Consider the following 19,511-nt stretch of genomic DNA (forward strand, 5'->3'; position numbering starts at 1 on the left):
TGTCAAATCATATAAATATGATTAGCCTCAGCCACGTGGGAGGTGCTCAAAATATCTTCATATTCAAAATGTCAAAATCCCTTAGTATTATCACTCTTGCTGTTTTTAATGTATTTTTTTTTAAATTATCATGTTAAGTTATTACAGTACACAGTGTGCTGAAGCCTCTCTTCTGATTAAACTGGAATGTATAAAGTATATCTTTTGATCTGTATGTGCCTGTCATTATAAAAGTGAGACAATCAATAAAGAACCAAACAAACTGATCATGCTGTCATGTTCTGTGTTTGTTCTTTACCAGACATTGTTTCTGTGTATCTCTGATGTGAGCAAAGTTATTGTGTTCATTAAGCGTTACCTCATCTGTTACATGGATGCTAGAATCATATTGTTTATGTCTATCTGATAAAAATGTTTCATCTCAACTTATATTAATGTCTTATTCAAAAAAGATTTACCTTAAAAGTGGTTTAAGGGTTTATGCAATACTGACTGACTGGAATTGGAAACAAAAGGCCCCTGGGGGAGAGAAAGTATAATAATAATACATTCTAATCTTATTCTGGAAGCTTGCATAAATAGTTATTTCTCTGTCCCAATGACAGCATTGATCATGTGTTCAAACAGCTTTAAATAACTACCATTTTTTTTAAAAACTCTGTATTGACTTCAAAGATGGAGGAATCAGTATTTCTGTGACACTTTTAGCTTAGTGTTTTTGCAAACTCCATTCTCATTAACCTCCCTTCCAGCTTCATATGTTTTAGTGAAAAAGCTCCAATAAGCCTGCATACTACCTTCCCAGAAACATCTTGCGCCCAGTGCATAATGGTAGACGCAAACAGACCTAAAAAATTAATGCTTTCTACATGTCTGCTATATAAATGCACCCTGTACTGTGACTGAAGCACCACCCCAGGATCTTAGCCCTTAGGTAGCAGCGAGCATAAAAGAAGTCATTGCGACAAAGAAGGGTCACTCGTGTCGATCATGAACCTTTCGGTCAGCCTGATTGGCTGCCACTGAACGATACATCCACTTTCAAGGAGACTCAGTCCTTCTGCCCTGCAGCAGTCTCCAGTGCTAGTGTGAAATGAAATATCTGATGTGAAGGAAGGGGGTTGGGGGTGGGGACGGTGTTGTAATAGCTGACAGACGTCATTTGCTAACAAGAAAGCTGGATTCTTTAATCCTAGGATTCAATTTGAATAAAATAGTTTTCGCTCTCCCTTACTGAATAGTCTCCTTCCGCCCCCATTCCTCAGGCACAGAAGGAGCTAGGCGAAGAAAGAGGACCTTTTACTGTCCTCTCTCTGATTGTGTGAAAACATCCCCCTCTTAGCGTAACTTTGGCAAGTGGTTCTGCTTCTCAGGGATGGTGCAATACAGTGAAGCACCCTCTCCACACTGAAGGGCCCTCCAGCAAAAGCACTCTTCAGATGTTTATGGCTTAATTAAAACAGATTGCATTATGCCTCTCGACAATCACCGGAGAGTAACTAGTTTTGGCAATGGCTTGGAATTATTTTTTTTATTTTTTTCACTGAAAGCCATGTCAGAGAGCTCACTGTTCTTATCTTGCCAGTGCTGAAAAACAGAGCTAGCTTATATAATGGGCTATATGATGCTGATCCTTCCAGCTTGATACATGACTTTCCACAATGTTTGAACTAGAGATCATCTTGCGATGGGATCACACCAGTTGCAACTCTAAATTGGGCCAGGGCCGTAAAGTGCCCCCTAAAAGTGCTCCCTACTTTCTACCCCGCTACTTCTGGCACCCTTGCTTGGACCACACCCACCAATCAACTCTGCCTTTATTTTGTTCTCAACTACAATCCTGCAGAGTTCCGTCACTGCATTTTACAAGGTAATCAGGCCAGATGCCTAAAGTGAGTGCCCACAAGGCCCCTTCCCAACTTCCTAGACTGCTTCTTGGAGCCCCCTTGCTTGGATCACAAACTCAAACTTAGCCTTCATTTTGATCACAATAACACACCTGTTAACGTTTCATGACTGTATCTTTCACTGTCACGGTGACAAAGCCTGTCCGTAAACACAGGGAAAGGAAAGGAAAATACTCAAAACGGCCTCCGTAGTAGTTAATGCTACAGTAGTTAGCATGAGGCCCAGTAGGACTCCAGCACCACATTTTGGCAGGATGACACACACACACACCTAGGCTCACAAACTCAAAACAATACCAGCATCGACATACCGGCTGGTAAACATGCACCTATGCCAGCGAGTCACTTGTCACAAAAGCAAGAAGCAACCTCCAGGGGCTGTAAAGAGAAGCTAAAACAGAAGTGCAAATACTACAGTTCCCCAAATGGCCACTTGAGGCTTGCTCCAAAAGTGAATCCAACCCATTTTAAAATGCCCAACTTTACAGCACAGTCAGTCTGTGAAACTAATATTAGCTCAAACAGCCAGATATAAATCTGTCAAGATAAGGTGCGGTCAAACAGCAATTTGTCATTATATGGTATATCAATAAATACAATGTCACTTTTGAATGCCGTGATCAATCTTAGCCATTTTATTTGGAACTTGACTTTACTCTAATTGCCTGGTTGATTTTTAGATAAGAACCCTGGGAGGACTTTAAGAAATGTTTATTTTATCTGCTTCTACTCCTGTAGAAACAAGATAAGCTTTTGATTATGCAACATTTGCATTTATGCAAATTGCACGTTTGTTGTCCAGCAAGTGACAGCGGCGGTGAGCTTTGCAGACTTACACAATAATAGCAGCTCCATCCAGTAACAGTGTGGGCCGTATCTCTCATCTCCTGCAGGGCCTCAGCACGCAAGTAGCCTAGCTCCCTCAGGCAGCCGTCGTGGAACATCCGAGTGCAGATCCTGCAGGGGTACAGGTCGTCAGCTGTCCACACCTCACAGACGTCACACATCTCATCGCTCGGAGGCTGAGGTAAAAACAGAGTAAGATTCTGTCATTTACACAAACATTTTTTGTTGCAAACATGATCAGTCATCTTGGTAAGGCAGACACGAGGATTCCAAACACACACAAACAAGCATTGCTTCATCTCCTGTCCATCCCAGCTCTGAATAACAGGTCGGCCGGAAAGATTAGGCATCACTCCATCAGTGTTAGGAGTGTGGTTTGATGGTGGGATGGGTATTGTATAATGTATTAGTAGTTTGTGTTGTGTCCTTTGCTCACGATCTTAGGTAGATCATTAAAACAGCTCTGTCTTTGACGTGAAAACGATATCTGCGTCCTTGTCTCACTTGTTCATTGTTTTTTCGTTTCGTTTTTCTCCTACTTCTCTATAGACTCCGTTTACACCTGGGATAAATACAGCTGTCAAGCCAGGGAAAATGAATGCGGAATGCTTGACTGGTTAGCCATGCAGAGACATAGTCAATTTCAATACTTGCTACTTTTTATCTCTATTCCAGTGTCACGGCACTGGATTCAGGGCTGTAGACACATCACAGATGAGACCTTGTCAAATTTCCTCAGCACCTTATCTTATAGTTATGGCCTACAGTTTGTGATTCGATGACTCCATTTACATTAAACAGGCGTCCTGCATTATAGTTCAAGTCAAAACGAGATCTATAGCTACAGGGAAAAATAAAGAAGGTCATTTTTCAACTTCTAAGATTCAGTACTTTATCTTAAAATCTAAAAAAAGTGTCCCACCAGTTTTGGTTTTCATTATGTCACACAGTTATATGTTGGATATAATGCTTCATGGTGAATTTAGCTGCTCTTTAACTTAGTGAGATAGAGAGAGGATCAATTGTTGTCAGTTGTGCGAAAGAAAGGCCATGCCTGTCCTTGGAGTCTGTCCATTGAAATGTGTGGTATCTTGTGCACAATTGACATTTTGGGGAGTATGGCTCTTAATTGAGGGGAGTATGGCTCTAAAGTGGAAAAGATTCAGACTCTTCGAAGCATAAATTTGCTAAGAAATGTCAAGCGACTGTTCAGTGTAAACAGCATGCCGGCTGCCGCGGATGAGATGAGCGCAGCTATCGAGCAAGCCGCTCGCTAACACTTTTTTCTATTGGATCCTGTTGGAATATGGACCATGCACCTAAAATTGTGTAAATTCATGTAACGGCAAACATCCTTTACCGACATGTTTACTTTCTAAGCTTTACCCTAATTCTCTGTTAGTACGTTGATGATTTATCTAATCAGCTCTCCAGCCAAGAGTTCCCAGATGGATATGCAGAGCAAATGCCAATTATGTGAATCAATCCATCTGGCTGAGTCAGGTTAATTAATAATATAAAAAAATAATAATAAAACTCAGGGGCGGGGTTAGGGCATGGCTACTTGGGCTCAAGCCTCGGCTGTTTTGCCAAAGCCCTGAATGTTTACAGTAGTTGGAAAAAAGCTCAACACAGTTTATGTCAGTCTCCCTCCCCTGAACGCACCTGTGTCTGAAGTGTATACTTCCTGCAGTACCGGAGTCCAACAGAGAGGCAGCAGCAGCGGAAAATAACCTGCGTTTATAGCCTGCCCCGCCGAGAAGAAGTATGTCCTCCTCTCTGATTCTGTTTCCTGTGACGATTCCGCGAGTTCAAATCGAGATCTGTCCGATTTGTCAGATGGAAATAGCTACACATAAAAGATGATGGAAAAAAAATTTCTGCAGCGGCACAACGACCCTCCAGCAACGCCAATGCCGGAACAGATGTTACAGGTCTGTGAATTTTTGGATTAACACTCTGTGTGTGACAAGTAACGGACTGATAAAGTTTAAGTTTTTTTAACTTTTTATAGTGTGTTGCATCCACTGAAAAAAGAAAATATGAAACAAAAAAGATGTCAAACCAATCATAAGCATTATATTCAAATAAAAATGATCTTGCAGTGCATTTAATCCTGATTGACATCTGATAAACTTCAGAGCCGAAAAACAAACAAACAAAAAATTTTATTTACATTTGATGCTGGCTGGCACCTCTCCGTTCTTCTAAACTCAGTTTCATCTCTTGTGTTCAGAAGTAATTTTTGAGTAAAGTAACTTTCCTTTCCAGAATTAGTTTGATATATTCAGTAGGCCTACAAGACTCTGCTCTAAACTCAGTGTCATCTCTTGAAGAGAAAGTGAGAAAACATAACACAGGAGATGAAAGTGAGTTAGAACTGAGTCTTGTACTGAAGGTATCAAACTAATGCTGGGAAGGAAAGGAGTGGACAGTGAAGTAAAAATGACTTGACACAAGATGAAAAGGAGTTTAGAAGAGTATACGTAAGAGAATAAAATGAACTTCTTGTTTGTTTGTTTTTCACCTCTGAAGTTTATGAGATGTCAATCAGGATTACATGCACTGCAAGATCATTTTAATATGAATATTATGCTTGTGATGAGTTTTAACACCTATTTTCTGTATCAGCAATAAAAAACAAAAACAAAAAAAAAAACAGAACTTTGCATATACGTCTTTCCTCCTTCTGGGCTAAGTCTCGGATCTCCCATAATCCTGTATCTGCCCCTGATAAAACTACTTTGTTAAGTTTATGAACGTGATAAAACTACTACTGTAGCATCTGCCAATAAAGAGCGAGTTGCTAATAAAGATACAGAACCTTCAATGAGATGGACTTAATGAAACACCATTTAAAGCTATTCTTCCCTTTCTGGCATTTTTACACTTTTCTTTTGTAATCTTAAAATGCTTCTAATAAGCGTATGGCACACTAAATTGCAAAAGAAATCCACCAGGTGTTATCAATATTCAATTCTCATATATTTCTGATAAATGACCAATCATTTTATTCTGTCCGAAAAGAAATATTGGGAAGTTTCGGACCTCTGACTAGGCAAAGTGCACTGGAATGCATGTGTGCCTTTGACAGGCAATCCAGCGAACTTTGCCTAGTTGGAGGTCCAAAAATTCGGACTTCCCATGGCACAGGAAAACAGCATTTCTCTCTTAATGCAAGTTTCAGGGGAGGAGGGAGTGTCAGAGGTCAGGCACGGGGAAGAGGGTGGGACTTTGGAGGGAAGAGCTGAGTACTCTAACCAATTTACCGCCATACCAAACAAACCCACCCATCAGGAGCACTAACCTGGCAAATCCCATAATACTGCTTTACCCATTGTAGTATGGATACCATTTGCATTTGGTTTCAACCTTTCAAAATTCTCAAGCTATTATTATTGTGAGGTAGGCACTTTTATTTCTGTGCCTCTTGTTGCATCACAATGCAGCAAGTATTCAGGCAATGTTTACCATTACAAAATAGAAAACCTGATGGTGTCAGCGCTCCTGTGAACTTCACCCCCTGTTAGTCAGCGTCACTGTGGAAATGGTCACCTTTCTGAGTCAGCCTAAGCATCCCGCCCACAACGTGCTCGCTGTGAAGAGCCCTCTCGCGCAACATTTGGAAATAAAAAGCCATAAAAAAACCATCAAAAAACTTTATGCTATTACTTTCTCACCTTCAACAAGGGTGTTTAGATAAAGTTTAAGAGTCACTTTATCATAATGCCTCAACTCAATGGAGGAAAAGAGATAATGTGCTGCTGCTACTGCTGCTGCTGCTGCTGCTGCTGCTATGGAGATCTTGCAGACACCTCTTTAATTCCAGGATTTGGATATTGTGTGTCTTCTCAAAGTTAAATGAATTTTGTAAATCTCCCATTTAAGTAATTAAGATCCTTAGTCACTGCTCTATTTAGGACATCAATTAATACCTGCTCTTTCTTTTTCAGCTCCACCTCTACAGGCTGGTCATCGTCGGCTTCTCTTTTGGGCCGGACGAAAGCAGGTGGCGTGAGCTGATGGCTCTTGTCGAGATCTTCTGGCTCCACTCCTTTCCCATCCCGTAACCTTGACCAAGCCTCCTGGTTGATCTTACACTCGTCCCTCACTGGCGCCGAGGTTGATGGACCCGGGCTGTTGTCCGCCTCCTCTTGCTCTGACTCCTCTGTGTTTTTCTCATCAGGACTGGCTGAAGGTTTGGCATTACCATCACCTATCTCCGCTTCTCCATCTGCCTGTTTGGCGGGGGCAGGACGGTCTTTGATGCCCGCCTGGAAGGCAGAGACGACAGCGTTGCATTTCTGCACCTTCTCCACCTGCTGCTTTTTTGACATGAGCACTCCCATAACTACAGACATATGGAGAGAGGAAGAGACCGAACAGTTACACAAGTTGAACAGTGACCTTACAAAAGCACAGTTATTATCCAATATTTAAGCCCTAGATAATTGTATTTCCATTAATATTCAACAATATATAACTTCATATTGATGTCTTATCAAACCAAATTAAAGGTGAAAGTAAACCAAACATTCCTGAGTATCATTTACATATAAAACTCTCAAATGAGCCAGCTAGTCTGCATCATCAGGACTGTGCAGCTGTTGTGTGTTTGGCAATAAGCAAAAAAGCAAACAAACCCCCAGCTGTCATCAGATTTGGATTCATTCAAATATTGCTGGATTGTGATCAGGCTGTTGAAAGCAGTAAGAAGGTCAAACAAAACACAAATACAGACCACGCCCCTCACAGTAAGAAGCGTATTGTGTAAACAGGTTCTCTGGGCAACTAAACTCAACTAACGTTGTATTCAAGACAGATACATATGCAAAAAAACTCCAACCATATATGCCACATTAATGTCCTTCAGTGGTACCTCCCATCAAATGGATATGTCCTGGACCTGATCCGTCATTTTAAGAATGAGTAATACTCTTGAAAGACGGGCTGATAAAAGCACATAATGAGGACAAACTAACTGAAGTTTTCTCTGTTGCAATCATGTTTTGTTTTAAAGAAATACAGTAAGGACAAGGTGAGAGTTTGATGCAGACAGACATGAGATTATCAACCAATGAAAATATTTACTCTCTGTGCACATCGCATCTTAAGAGTTACTGCGTGTATTTTTCTTTCCATACTCACTAACAGCTCCCTTCTTTCCAAATCTCCCTGAACTCCTCTCCTTATTACTAATAAAGCCTGCCCATCTGCTCCTCTTCCAACATTTGTGTGACTCACTGCAAGCACTTCAATGTTCAATCGGCAGGAAGATGTTTATATTTACTGAGATTACTTTTTTTTTGCCAGAATGATTCGAGTGACAAATACAAAAGGTAAAAGACAAATAACCAAGTCCAGTTGCTTATGACTGAAATTGCTTTGGGGATAAATATAAAAGTTGGAAACTAAGAACCTAGATCCCACAACTCACAGCACGCTGCAAAAACAATACATTGCATTTATATATATACTGTAAATATATATATATATATATATATATACTGTATATACAACAGGTTTTGAGTTTTCAAATCCAGAATAGGGCCTGTGCAATGGTGGCAGATGTTTGAGAAAACATAAGTAAGTGTGTCTATGTTGCCTGGTCCCTCTTCATAGCATCATGAGTAAGGGATACTGCACTTGTCGATGCAGAGATCAATACTTTGCTTTAATGTGTCTGTGGCTCTCCACAACTCATCATGCGAAAGGATGTCATGCACTTACTGTCATATAAGCCTATTATCTTGATATACGGGTAAAAGTATAAAGGGTATATATACAGGGCTCTATCGGACATCAACATATACATTGTGTATCTCTCCAAACTGGACATTAAACAGACTTTACTCTGCCGGCTCCCACAAGTCCATGTGAGCTTCACTTTGAGAATTCACAGGGAGTAAGTGAATGTTTTGATGATGTTGTTTCTTTAATGCGCAAGGTGCGGAACTGGAAGAGTACAAATATTTGAGGGCGAAGAAAAAAAGAAAAATTAGGGGCACGGCCTCTTAAGTGACAGCTAGCCGCTGGCCCTCACTTCTCCTCAGAGGTATATGTCAGCTAGACGGACATATCTCCCTCCCCCCAACGTCACATGCATGTCCTTTTTTGGTGAGAGGAAATGATGCTACGTCCATTTTTTTATACAGTCTATGGCCTGACACAGACAATCTCCTGTTGTGTCTAGGGGCAATTTAAGACAACGTCTGGACCTGATTCATCAGACATTGTCCGAAGTTCATATGACAAAACTGCTTTTTATCGAGGTTTTGAATCCTTTGCCTTCATCCTGATACAATCCAGCTGTTAAAACGCTACGTAACACCCTTTCAAAATATTATTTACGGGTCCAAGCCAGTCCAGGCCTCGTATTTCTACAATGCAGCAGTGCCGTGTTCCCCGTTGTTTGATCAGATCAGAGTTTTTAAAAAACAATCTAATTGTCATTTTACGTCTGTCTTTTCGATTAAAAAGATGTCTAACTGATGACAGAGGTGATCAATGAAACAAAACAGACAACAACGGTCGGGTTACGGAGCGTTTGGACCCAGTAATCGAATTTTGAAAGGGTGTAACGTCAGACTTAACAGCCATATTGTTGAATGGAATTGGAAAGGCGTTTCCCATCCAATTGCCTACTTTCTGCTTGCATGACCCTCCAACTAAAGGTCATCTTCTTCAACCTATGGTCCAGCAAGAAACATCCCCTTTCCCTCTGATCGGTACATTAACTTGTGTCAGGAGGCCAGGTCTTACTAAGAGTTCAGATAATAGAGAGTTAACCTTTGGTGTATGTGCATATGAAATGTGTGCCACACTGTGCATGCTCAATGCTCATGCGCAGTATCAATCGTCACAACTTGCTGAGTCCATCCATCCATCTATATCTGACATCACTTCTCCTCAATCCCGACTGTTCTCCTAATGCAATTATTCAAGATAATATCGGACAAGATCAACTTTATCAATCCCAGAGGAAAAAATGACCTTTACTCTCTCTTCACTGAGTTTTTGCTGGTTATTAAAACGAACCAGGACTGCCAAACATTTGTAATAAAAGCAAAGACAATTAGATTGCCAATGTTATTGCTCCCGTTTGATTTTAGCAATAAAAGAGTGATAATAAAAATAAAATGAAATTCACAGCATATCAATGCTCGTTATTATGATACTTAATCATGGCATGATTCTTTTTCTTTTGTCATTGTGCTAGCATCTGCCAACACCTGCACTTGCAAGGAACTTTGTCCCAAATCTTTTCAAGTGATTGCATAACACGTAAGGTGAAATCTTACACCGTAAGATTTGCTACACTGTGCAGAAAATGGTAGAAAAAAAGGAAAGATGCAGAAACTGACTTAGTTCTAATTTCCACTTAAGTGAGACACAACTGTGAATTCCATTACTGTAAAAAGGCGCCTCGTGGATTCAAGTTGATTACATGGTACTTATGGGATATGTGTCTTTGCTCTCAAATGCAATCCCATCCATCTACGCTGCACATAAGTGCTTGTGTGAAATTCAATCGCATTTATCTGAAGTGAAATGGGAGTCATTCCCTCTCTCTTCCTCCCCGACTAAGACTCTAATAGCCTTCCAGACCTTATGTATCAGGCAGCTGGTGGACTCCAGGTGCTTCATAAACTGTAGAAGATACAACACTCATTTGTATCATACAGACTTCAATGCTGGCTGCTCTGTCTTTCGTACATTTAAACGATCCAACAAAAAAACTAAAAAATATCTATGGATAGTCCAGTGAAATCACACTATCTCAGATAATGCAAACCAAAATCAAAAACTTCTTGATTTTTTTGTTCTTCTTTGGCTGGCTTTCATGCAGACAAAACAGAGGCAAAGTGATACATTATTGATCATTGCACTTTATCTCCATTTCCTCTATAAAGTGAGGTCAAAGGTCAAGTTAGCTGTACTTAGCACTTCTACAGCTGGTAGGGATTTATATACTGTGTTCCATCAGACTAGTTTTAACCATGTTTTGGGTATGACGTATGTCCTCACTGGCAAAATGACTAAATGGGGTACTCCAAAATGCCAACATGCCTACTAAAATCACTCAAGTGTGTTGTTGATGGACTGTAATGTAACACAGTGCAAAACAGAAATGAAGGAGGTGCTCAAAGTTGGACAAAAAGTGAAAAAATGTGCAGATGATGGTGAAAAACCCTCCAGTAACAGGCCAGACAATAAAACAAAATCAGCTTTTGCCAGATTCATATACTAACTGCTAAGCCTTGCTCTGCTCTGTGGAAAAGAAAACATTGGGACTGACTGTCTTCCTCAAGGATAACCAATTAATTTGAAAGGCCAGTCTTCATAGAAAGAAAGTCTCTTGCAGTCTAATGAGGGACAGCAACATGCTGAGACTATACAATGTTTTAAATACACATATTCTGGATAGGCTGTAATCCTAACAGCAGGAATGACAATCAGCTCAGTGGGCTTAGCACAAATGAGCTTCATATGAAATATTCTGCTCCATTATTTTAATGCAGCAGTAGTTAGATTGGTTTTGGGTTAATAGGGGAAAGATAACAACAACAATGTTTCATAATGCCTATTAATGACCAAGTTAAGAATTCACCGTATCTTCACCAGTATCACTGTCCAAAAATGGTACATTGTACAACTTTTTTTTAGCCTTTTTGATAGAGACGGTGAGCTAAACAGGAAAACTAGAGAGAGATGAGAAGATGAAAGACAACAAGTTGTCTGTTAGTTACAGACAACAAACTGTAACTAACAAACTGATAATGTATATGGTATCTACTGTATCTTCATCAACAAAGCGGTGTTAAGCTAAATTTATATTTCTATGTACTCTAGTGTATGACCATGTCCTTGTATGCAGACACTCCATGTTGAAGAACTGTATGCGCATCGAAGGTTAGTTTCCATTTCAGGACTATATCCAGCACTTTGAGGAGCATTCACATAATTGGTACCATTGGTACTTACATAGGGTAACTTAGGGGTCATGGCAAAGGGGTGGCAAGTAAATCTGAAGGTATGAGGTAATTAACATGATAAATCCTATCTTTAATTTTTCAGATTTTTTCTCAAATTATGCTTATTTTTCTAGCGTTAACTAATTCCAAACATCATTCTGTGGGTGGTCATATTTATTAGTTTTAGAATTTTTTCAAAAATTGTAATATGTCTGAATGTATACATTAATGTGAATGCAATATATTATCAAAAAAGATAAATCTGTCTATTTGTGAATAAAAGAAAGAGAAAAATGATGAGGCTTACTGCCCTACAGTTGTAAGGTAGACATACAAATCTATATAGGCTTTGGGCCACCCTATACGTTTTTGTACAGTAGGCCCAGTTTAATATGCAACTCAATGTGTAGCTCTGTCTCTCTCTTTCAGCTAAGGGACCCTTGGCCCATTGAAAACCCCTGCTGTAAACTATTGTAGTAAAAAGGAGGCATTTAAAATATTTTGTGACAATCTCCCGAACAGGTGTTGAAACATTTCACTGAAAAAAAAAAAAATGGCGGTGCTGGGTAAAGTCAGGATATCACCAAAGTCAGTAGAAACCATGAATGTCTGTACAACATTTCATGGTAATCCATCGAGTCCTTCATGAGTCTGGACCATAGTGGTGAACTGACTTATATTGCTATCCCACCAACCACGCTGCTAACATTTTGAAAATGTCAAGATAGCCCTAGCTTGGACATTGTTTGAACCACTTGAGTATATAACAATCTCTCAGCAGAAGCTTCCTAACAGGTCATATTATGCATTGTAAATCCAGACTACGTGGTGACAGCAATAAAGAATGGCAGACTGATTATTATAGGGACTTAATTATCCACTGAAGTGACCTTCCCACTCTGGTTTGGAGCAGAGTACAACCAGACACCATGTTAACTTGTAAACTGCCACCTCTTTGAGAACATGAACCCAAGGAAAAAAGAAAGTTTGAAAGCTTTTCTATGCTTAAGGGCAAGCCTTACAATAATGATATAGTTGATATATTGGTTAGATGCTACCACCACAGCTGGATCCTCAATTACTGCGCAGTGCAGATAATGGACCGTGCCATTTTAAATGAGATAATCTACAATAAACAAATTATTCTTTAATGGACAGCAAATGCTTCATAAACACTGGGAGGAAAATAAGAAACAATAACAATAAACTAAGTGCTATTACAAGCCCCAAGGTCTCAATGCACTCCATCAAATCGATGCCAGCAGTAAATAGCACAAACATAATTTCATTATCCAATGACAATCATAACTCCAAAACTAAACATATATATATATACATAGAATAAAAAATGAAATAGATCCATGCCTCCTGCATTATAAATACCATGCCCCACCTCATTTTTCATAACAATTCAATAACATATTTTAATGGAAATGTACACTTATGTAGGTACAGGGGGATTGTATGGCGCCAGAGGGAAGATGAAGACAAGATGCTAGAAAACCATGTACCTCTTACAATTTTGCATTCATCAAACAAAGCTGGAGGTGAAGCCACTGCTGAGGAAGAAATATCTGAGCACACAAAAGACCTTGTCATTTTCAGGTTAACTTGTGAATTTTAAATAAGGGCCTTGTTTTTTTTTCTCTCCCTTTATAAGTCTGTTCTGACACAAATGGGTCGGTGCCTGGCTTTGATACCTTAGTCTATTAGATAGCACTAAGCAACCTGCCACTTGGTCTTAGAAGTCTGAGATCCTAAAGCCTTTGACCACAAGCCTGTCAAACCACTCAAGCCTTTTTTCCTGCCTGACAGCAACATTTGTGAAGCTCAACACCTGCATGCACTTTATACTCACAAGAGAAAAAGATTATGCTTTTGTTTTCCATGCATGAAAGCACTGCAGTGAGCATCTACAGAAAAGGCACATGTCAATCAAATGGTTTATACAATCTCTTTTCTTTCTTTTTTAGTTTTGGCAATCAACCAATCTGTAATAATAATATTATACTCAAGAAAGTTAATTGCTGAAATCTGACAACACTAAGATACAGGTTTTAAACACAGCCCCATGTTAGCCAAAGTTATTTGGAAGACACAGTTTGAGGCCAGCTGGAAAATTATTATCCAAGTTGAAAACATCCACCACAAGCTACTGAGTTAAAGGCTGGCTTCCTTAAATAAATCCAGTACTGTTACTGAAGCCATTAATGCTCTATTACTTCAACAATTTGGGCTGGGCTTGTTCACCATTTTACTGTGAGTTTGATGAATGGTTGGTATCAGTTTTGTCTTCAGTCTGTTGACAGACTGTTCCAGTACACCAACACCTTTTTCCCAGGATGGTGAAGAATGACCCACTATACTGTGTCTCTGATTGGCTAGTACTCAGAAATTAAGGTAGCAGTTGGGTGAGGAATAAGTAGCAAGTAATTGATAATGTTTAGAGTAATTAGCTCTGGCTCAGAGGTAGAGCGGATCATCCTTCATTCAAGGGGACGACAGATCGATCCCTGGCTCCTCCGGTCCGCATGTCGTAGTGTCCTTGAGCAAGACATTGAACCACAAATTGCTCCCCATGGGTGAATGTTACAAGTGGTGTAAAAGCACCTCAAGTGGCCAGAGTACTAGAAAGGTGCTATAAATGCATTTTGTCCTCTGTGGTATTTCCAATTAACGATTATTAACATACATTTGTAGCTGACCTATCTGATTGTTTACAACCAGTTTGGCCATGTGACTGCCCATGTTTTTTTTGGTTTCTTTTATTTCTTTGGTGCCAGATATAAGTTGTGATGAATGGCAATCTTTCCTTCAAATGACAAATATATCAAAATAAGTGATGCCACTAAGACTCAGCAGTCACCCAAATGCAGCCCTTAATATTACATTTGAGGGCAATACAAGCTGAGGAGGATGGGATAAAACTCCCTCAGGCTTGACATTCAGTGTACTCCAGGAGCAGCTGCCTCTGCTGCTGTGCTCTCTTTCTCCGGACCCCTCTGAATGATTTAAATGCCCCTGGATGAAAAAAATATCTGGATGAAGGGTAGGAAAACAGAGCCGCTCCTTGGGGCAAAACCTGACATATATGGCTGAGGAAATGTTAATCCGTCAAGCTGCACTGCGACAGAATATTTTCAAGATGGTGAGATATAGCAGCAACTCACTCGTTTTTGTGTGTCGAGAGACATGATCTTGGATTCTTTTAGATTCATCCATATTCAAAATATGGATAAATGAATCCTCCACTTTTCTTTCCCTGTTTCCCCATTTTCTGACTCTTTAAATACTTTTTGCACATGAGTCTAAGAAACATTTTACGTCCAGTATATAACCTGGCTCTTGATTTATGTCAGCAATTGAGTGTGACGAGCTCTCAGATGACGAAGCTCTCAGGAGCATCTTGGTTTAATTAAATATTGATGATTTCAGAGGGAGGTGGCACCAAAGTGCTCTTCAAATCTTTGTGATTTTTTTCTGCTCCTCTGAGTAATCCTTTTGTAGCCCATCCACACTTATTAATTTAACACTACCAGACCATGTCGGGGCCAAACACACTTCCTCCAACTATATCAGTTCTCCAACACACTGGACTTCTATCGTCACTGCGTTTGTGAAATACGTAACTCCACCTGAAGTCATTCTGTGATTGTTAGACCCAAAAAAAGAAGCATGTTGGTGGATCTATTTATGTCACATAGGCTGGTGGCAAGAACTGAGTATATGATTCTTATACAGGAGATTAATCTTTAGTTTGAAAGGGAATCTATCTTCTCCTGTAAGCAGCAGGCACTGTAATAGAGGCCAACAGGGACACCTTAAGGACTATATTAGTATTCAGTTGTCTGCTGCCCAAGTGTCTCTATGGGGATGTCATTGCTGTCTGCAGAAGCTCATATAACAGCCAGTCTACGGAAAATAATCCAGCACTAACAAACATCAGTGTTAACAATTAGTTACTCTACAACAAATTAGTTTGCTTTTTGAAATGGATTATTCTTTCAGCTAGAATTGTTCATACAACCAGGTCAGGTACATTTAGCTGGCCATGTGCCACTGAGAAAACCTGAGAGGATGTTGCTGCAGTTACGTGACAGATTGCCACATTCAACAATGTAGCTAAATATCTTCAGCTTTAATGGTGGACCTAATAATTGCACATGTTCTCCAAAGAAAACGTAATTTAGTATATAAATGTATCCTGTACTTTACTTGGAGTAAAGTCAAGGAAAAATGTGTAACTGATTTTTTTATTGTCTATGATCCATTTAACCATCTTAGGACACCTTAAAAGGAACTTCTGTATATTTCAAACTATTTTTCCAGGTTTTAGTGTCTAAGTAGCTAATGGGAACAACAGTTTTTGAAATCGGTCCAGTATTGAGCGAGAGCCCTGCAGCTTGCAATGAGCTGCAGTGTAATCCTATGTATCCTATGGGGCAATTATGCACCGTCAAGGTACATCCACTAAAAGAGCCTGTTTTTGCCACTGACAGGTTCAGCTAGTTATTATTATAAGCATATGACTACATTATGGACTGCTTTTTTAACCATTAATACTGCTCAAATTTGCACCAAAACTCTGCAGTAGCATGATAGCAGTCCCTACACAAAAGAAAACAAAGCAACAACAACGTAGTTAGTGAACCCGAAGTTTATTAAAAAATGTCCTCCTTGAACTGAACTCCAGTGCATTCGGTAATCGACTTGTTTGGGCTGCCTCTCAAACGGTCTTTTTTAATAAAGTCAAGGTTCACTAACTACGCTGTTGGTGCTTCGTTTTATGTGTAAGTACTCTTATCATGCTACTGCAGAGGTTTGGTGATATTTTGAGATGGTTCAGCGCTCCACCCGAAACTACTCAGTGTTAGCCATATCTGGCTGCTAGCAACTCTACAGGATTTCTCTGTCAATAGGTGATCAACGAAAACATGGGGAAATATTGTCCGGGTTGAAAAATAAGATAAGTTCACTTTAAGTTTTGGAACCCCTTGAGTGCCCAGGTAAGGATAGGAACTAGAGATGCACCGATCCGATACCTGGATCGAATATCGGCTCCAATATTGAGTAATTAGCTGGATCAGATATCGGAAGAATGAGGTTGATCCAGCATTCTGATCCAGTCATTTCTTTTTTATTAATATCATTCACAGCAATCGGGTTAAAGCGATCTAGTCACTTAAATTATATGTGTGCAACACCAGTTAGGGTTTTAAGTTACATTGTAATTATCTGTTTGCAGTGCACTTTACATGGAAGTGTTATTCATGTCTTTTTGCTGCTAATGTACACTTTGTTATTTGTTGATAAGTAATATTAAGTACATTTATATCTGTGTTAATTTGTTACCTTTTTAACAAGGCTAAATGTTTATGTCAAGCCAGATGCCTTCACTCACATGGCAAGGTATACGGTTCATTCATTCAACAGAAGGATCGGTATCGGATATCGGCCAATACGCTCAGCCCAGGTATCGTATCGGATTGGATCATGACACATAATAAAGCAAAAACACAATCATTTAAATCTTCAATTTTCGGTTCTGTTTACCCCTCTAGAGAACAGATCCTGTTTTCAAGCCACATTAGTCTGACACTGCTATGTTAACAAACATTTTACATCATAAAAGCATGAAAAGCTTACTAATCTGTATCTGGCTTTGCTCCAGTGTTATGGGAGTTAGTGTTCCTCTGACTGTATGATTCCCTTTCCAAAGCGGTTGGATGTCACTGTAATGTGCTGCTATGTGCTGATTAGAATCCCAACCAGCCCTCCTTTTCATTCCTTGTTTCAGGGTAGGGTGGGGATGGGGGGGGGGGGGGGGGGTTTGAATGGAAGCACCACAAAGCATGCCTTTTCATGGGAATGAATCCCCCTTTAGCCAAAGATCTCACCCACAGACCAGGGAAGCAAAGATCTGGAACTAATTACACTAACGAGTTCACCCTTATCCCTGTAATAGCGAGTGAGCGGAATCATTAACAGCCATTTAAAACATGCAGATGTACACACACTTGGACACACAGAGCCAAAAAAATCAAATACAAGAGATTAAGTAGGATTCTTTTGCTGCCACCTGGTCTGTGCTGACTCCTTATTTCTTCTGGAAGAAAAAAGCCTGCTATGTGCGTGAAACAACAACTCTCCCTCTGGCATGTCATCGCCTCCTCTCCTATCATCGTACCTGAACACAACACCAACATTATCCACCAAAAAAAACATTATATGCTCAAGGTTCAACATATGCAGGCAAGGTTTGAAATTCAGCCTGTGAACGGAGAGGGGAAAAAAGTGCCTGAATGGAGGAGGAATTTAAATCTCAATGCATCGTTACACTGGAGACATCACGTTGGCATTGAGGCACTGCCAGGAAGAGAGGCTGTGCCAACCAAAAATGCTCTGAGAGAGTTTGACAATGACCACAGAGCAGGCGGCAGTGAAGCAGCTCATGCTGCAGGGATCTGTCAGAGCAGGGAGCAGGATTCACTCCAAGGTTAACACTGAAATTGGCTTGTCTGTGGACCTATAAGGGCTGGGAGATAACAACAATAGGGTTGTAAGGAAAAGACTGATGGAGAGCTTAATGGACAGCATCACTCCCCTGTGGGACAGTGCTGGGGGAAAGTGGACAGAGCGGGCTGGGGGAATCCGAATTATCCAGCCATGCCATTAGTTGCAGAATCTTTCATTGATACAACTTCCTGTATCATAGGGGGAAAAAACGCCTGGTGCTTTAACACTGTTTCTCCCGATGACGTACGTGCGCCAATACTCCACCAACTCCCCGAATTTTGTCTTTGCACTCCATTTTCTGCTTTGTTTTTCTTTTCTTTTTTTACTACACAGCACCGTTGTTAAATGAAAGGAACACAGACGCAGGGACACGGTATGGCTGTGAAGTGTAGTTTGATAGCAACCGCGACGCGCATCCACACCCATGTGGAAGCTGACCTACATATTCATCCCATGTAAGCATCTGTAATGGGGCTTCCCAGTGCACATACGTATGCACGAGTCCCGTCACAGCTCATGAATGCAACTCATAAAAAAAGATCTAGACCAGCATAGGGTCCCTCATGGCAGTTCTCAGTTTGTTATGTAACCTTTTAAAGAGCAGTGTGTGTGTGTGTGTGTGTGTGTGTGTGTGTGTGTGTGTGTGTTTACTCACCGTAAAGTGTAAAGGCTGCTGTTCACCTCGACTTATCTGGAGACTTTGTCCTTTCTGCCTCAAGTCCGGCCGTCAAGCATGGCAAGATTTTTGTTCGAATGAAGTATGTGCGCCGTTACTCGCCCGTCTGAAGCCCCGCGGAGAGATGAATGGCACGGCACTTTATTATTCCTGTCCCCCTCACAGTCCCACTGAGAAAATATACAGTCGGAAGCAGCTTCTTCTCTAAGTGGGAATAGAGACTTCTCCAGGAGAAGCGGACAGCTCCGGTGCTGAAATATTTTTCCTTTTCTATTTTTTTTGTCCCCTCCTTCCTCCACCCTCCTTTATTTCTGAGCTACTCCCTCAGCATCTGAGCAGACACGCAGTTGGAGGCAGGAGGAGACTCATAGGCGGCCACTGAAGTTCAATCACGGATTTATAACCATCATATTTTGCAGCCTCCCCCCCCTCCAGGGAGACCGACAACTTTTGCGGGGATCATTTAGAACAACTTGTGCTTCTCAAGCTTGAACCCGGAGTGTCTTGATTGGTCGGGACCACCAGGACCCTACAGTTCATGACGACATAAAAATTTCTCAGCAGCCAATTACAGTATGTCACACATTTAAA

At 40.5% G+C, this 19,511-nt stretch overlaps 1 protein-coding gene across 3 annotated transcripts in view; it reads right to left on the bottom strand.

The window, feature by feature from the left end:
- phf24 (PHD finger protein 24) overlaps nucleotides 1-19,218 on the bottom strand; it is a 36,498-nt gene extending 17,280 nt beyond the window's left edge. For all 3 annotated transcript variants that reach the window (XM_083930341.1, XM_083930340.1, XM_083930339.1), the window contains exons 1-3: nucleotides 18,900-19,218; nucleotides 6,689-7,104; nucleotides 2,744-2,929 (exon numbers count right to left, since the gene is read on the bottom strand). In XM_083930341.1, coding sequence (XP_083786467.1) covers nucleotides 2,744-2,929; nucleotides 6,689-7,102 — 600 coding nt within the window. In that variant the 5' untranslated portion in view covers nucleotides 7,103-7,104; nucleotides 18,900-19,218. The remainder of the gene's footprint in view (nucleotides 1-2,743; nucleotides 2,930-6,688; nucleotides 7,105-18,899) is intronic.
- Nucleotides 19,219-19,511: the final 293 nt, after the last annotated feature.

Source organism: Echiichthys vipera (assembly GCF_963691815.1).
Source record: "Echiichthys vipera genome assembly, chromosome: 16".
Taxonomy (NCBI): Eukaryota; Metazoa; Chordata; class Actinopteri; order Perciformes; family Trachinidae; genus Echiichthys; species Echiichthys vipera.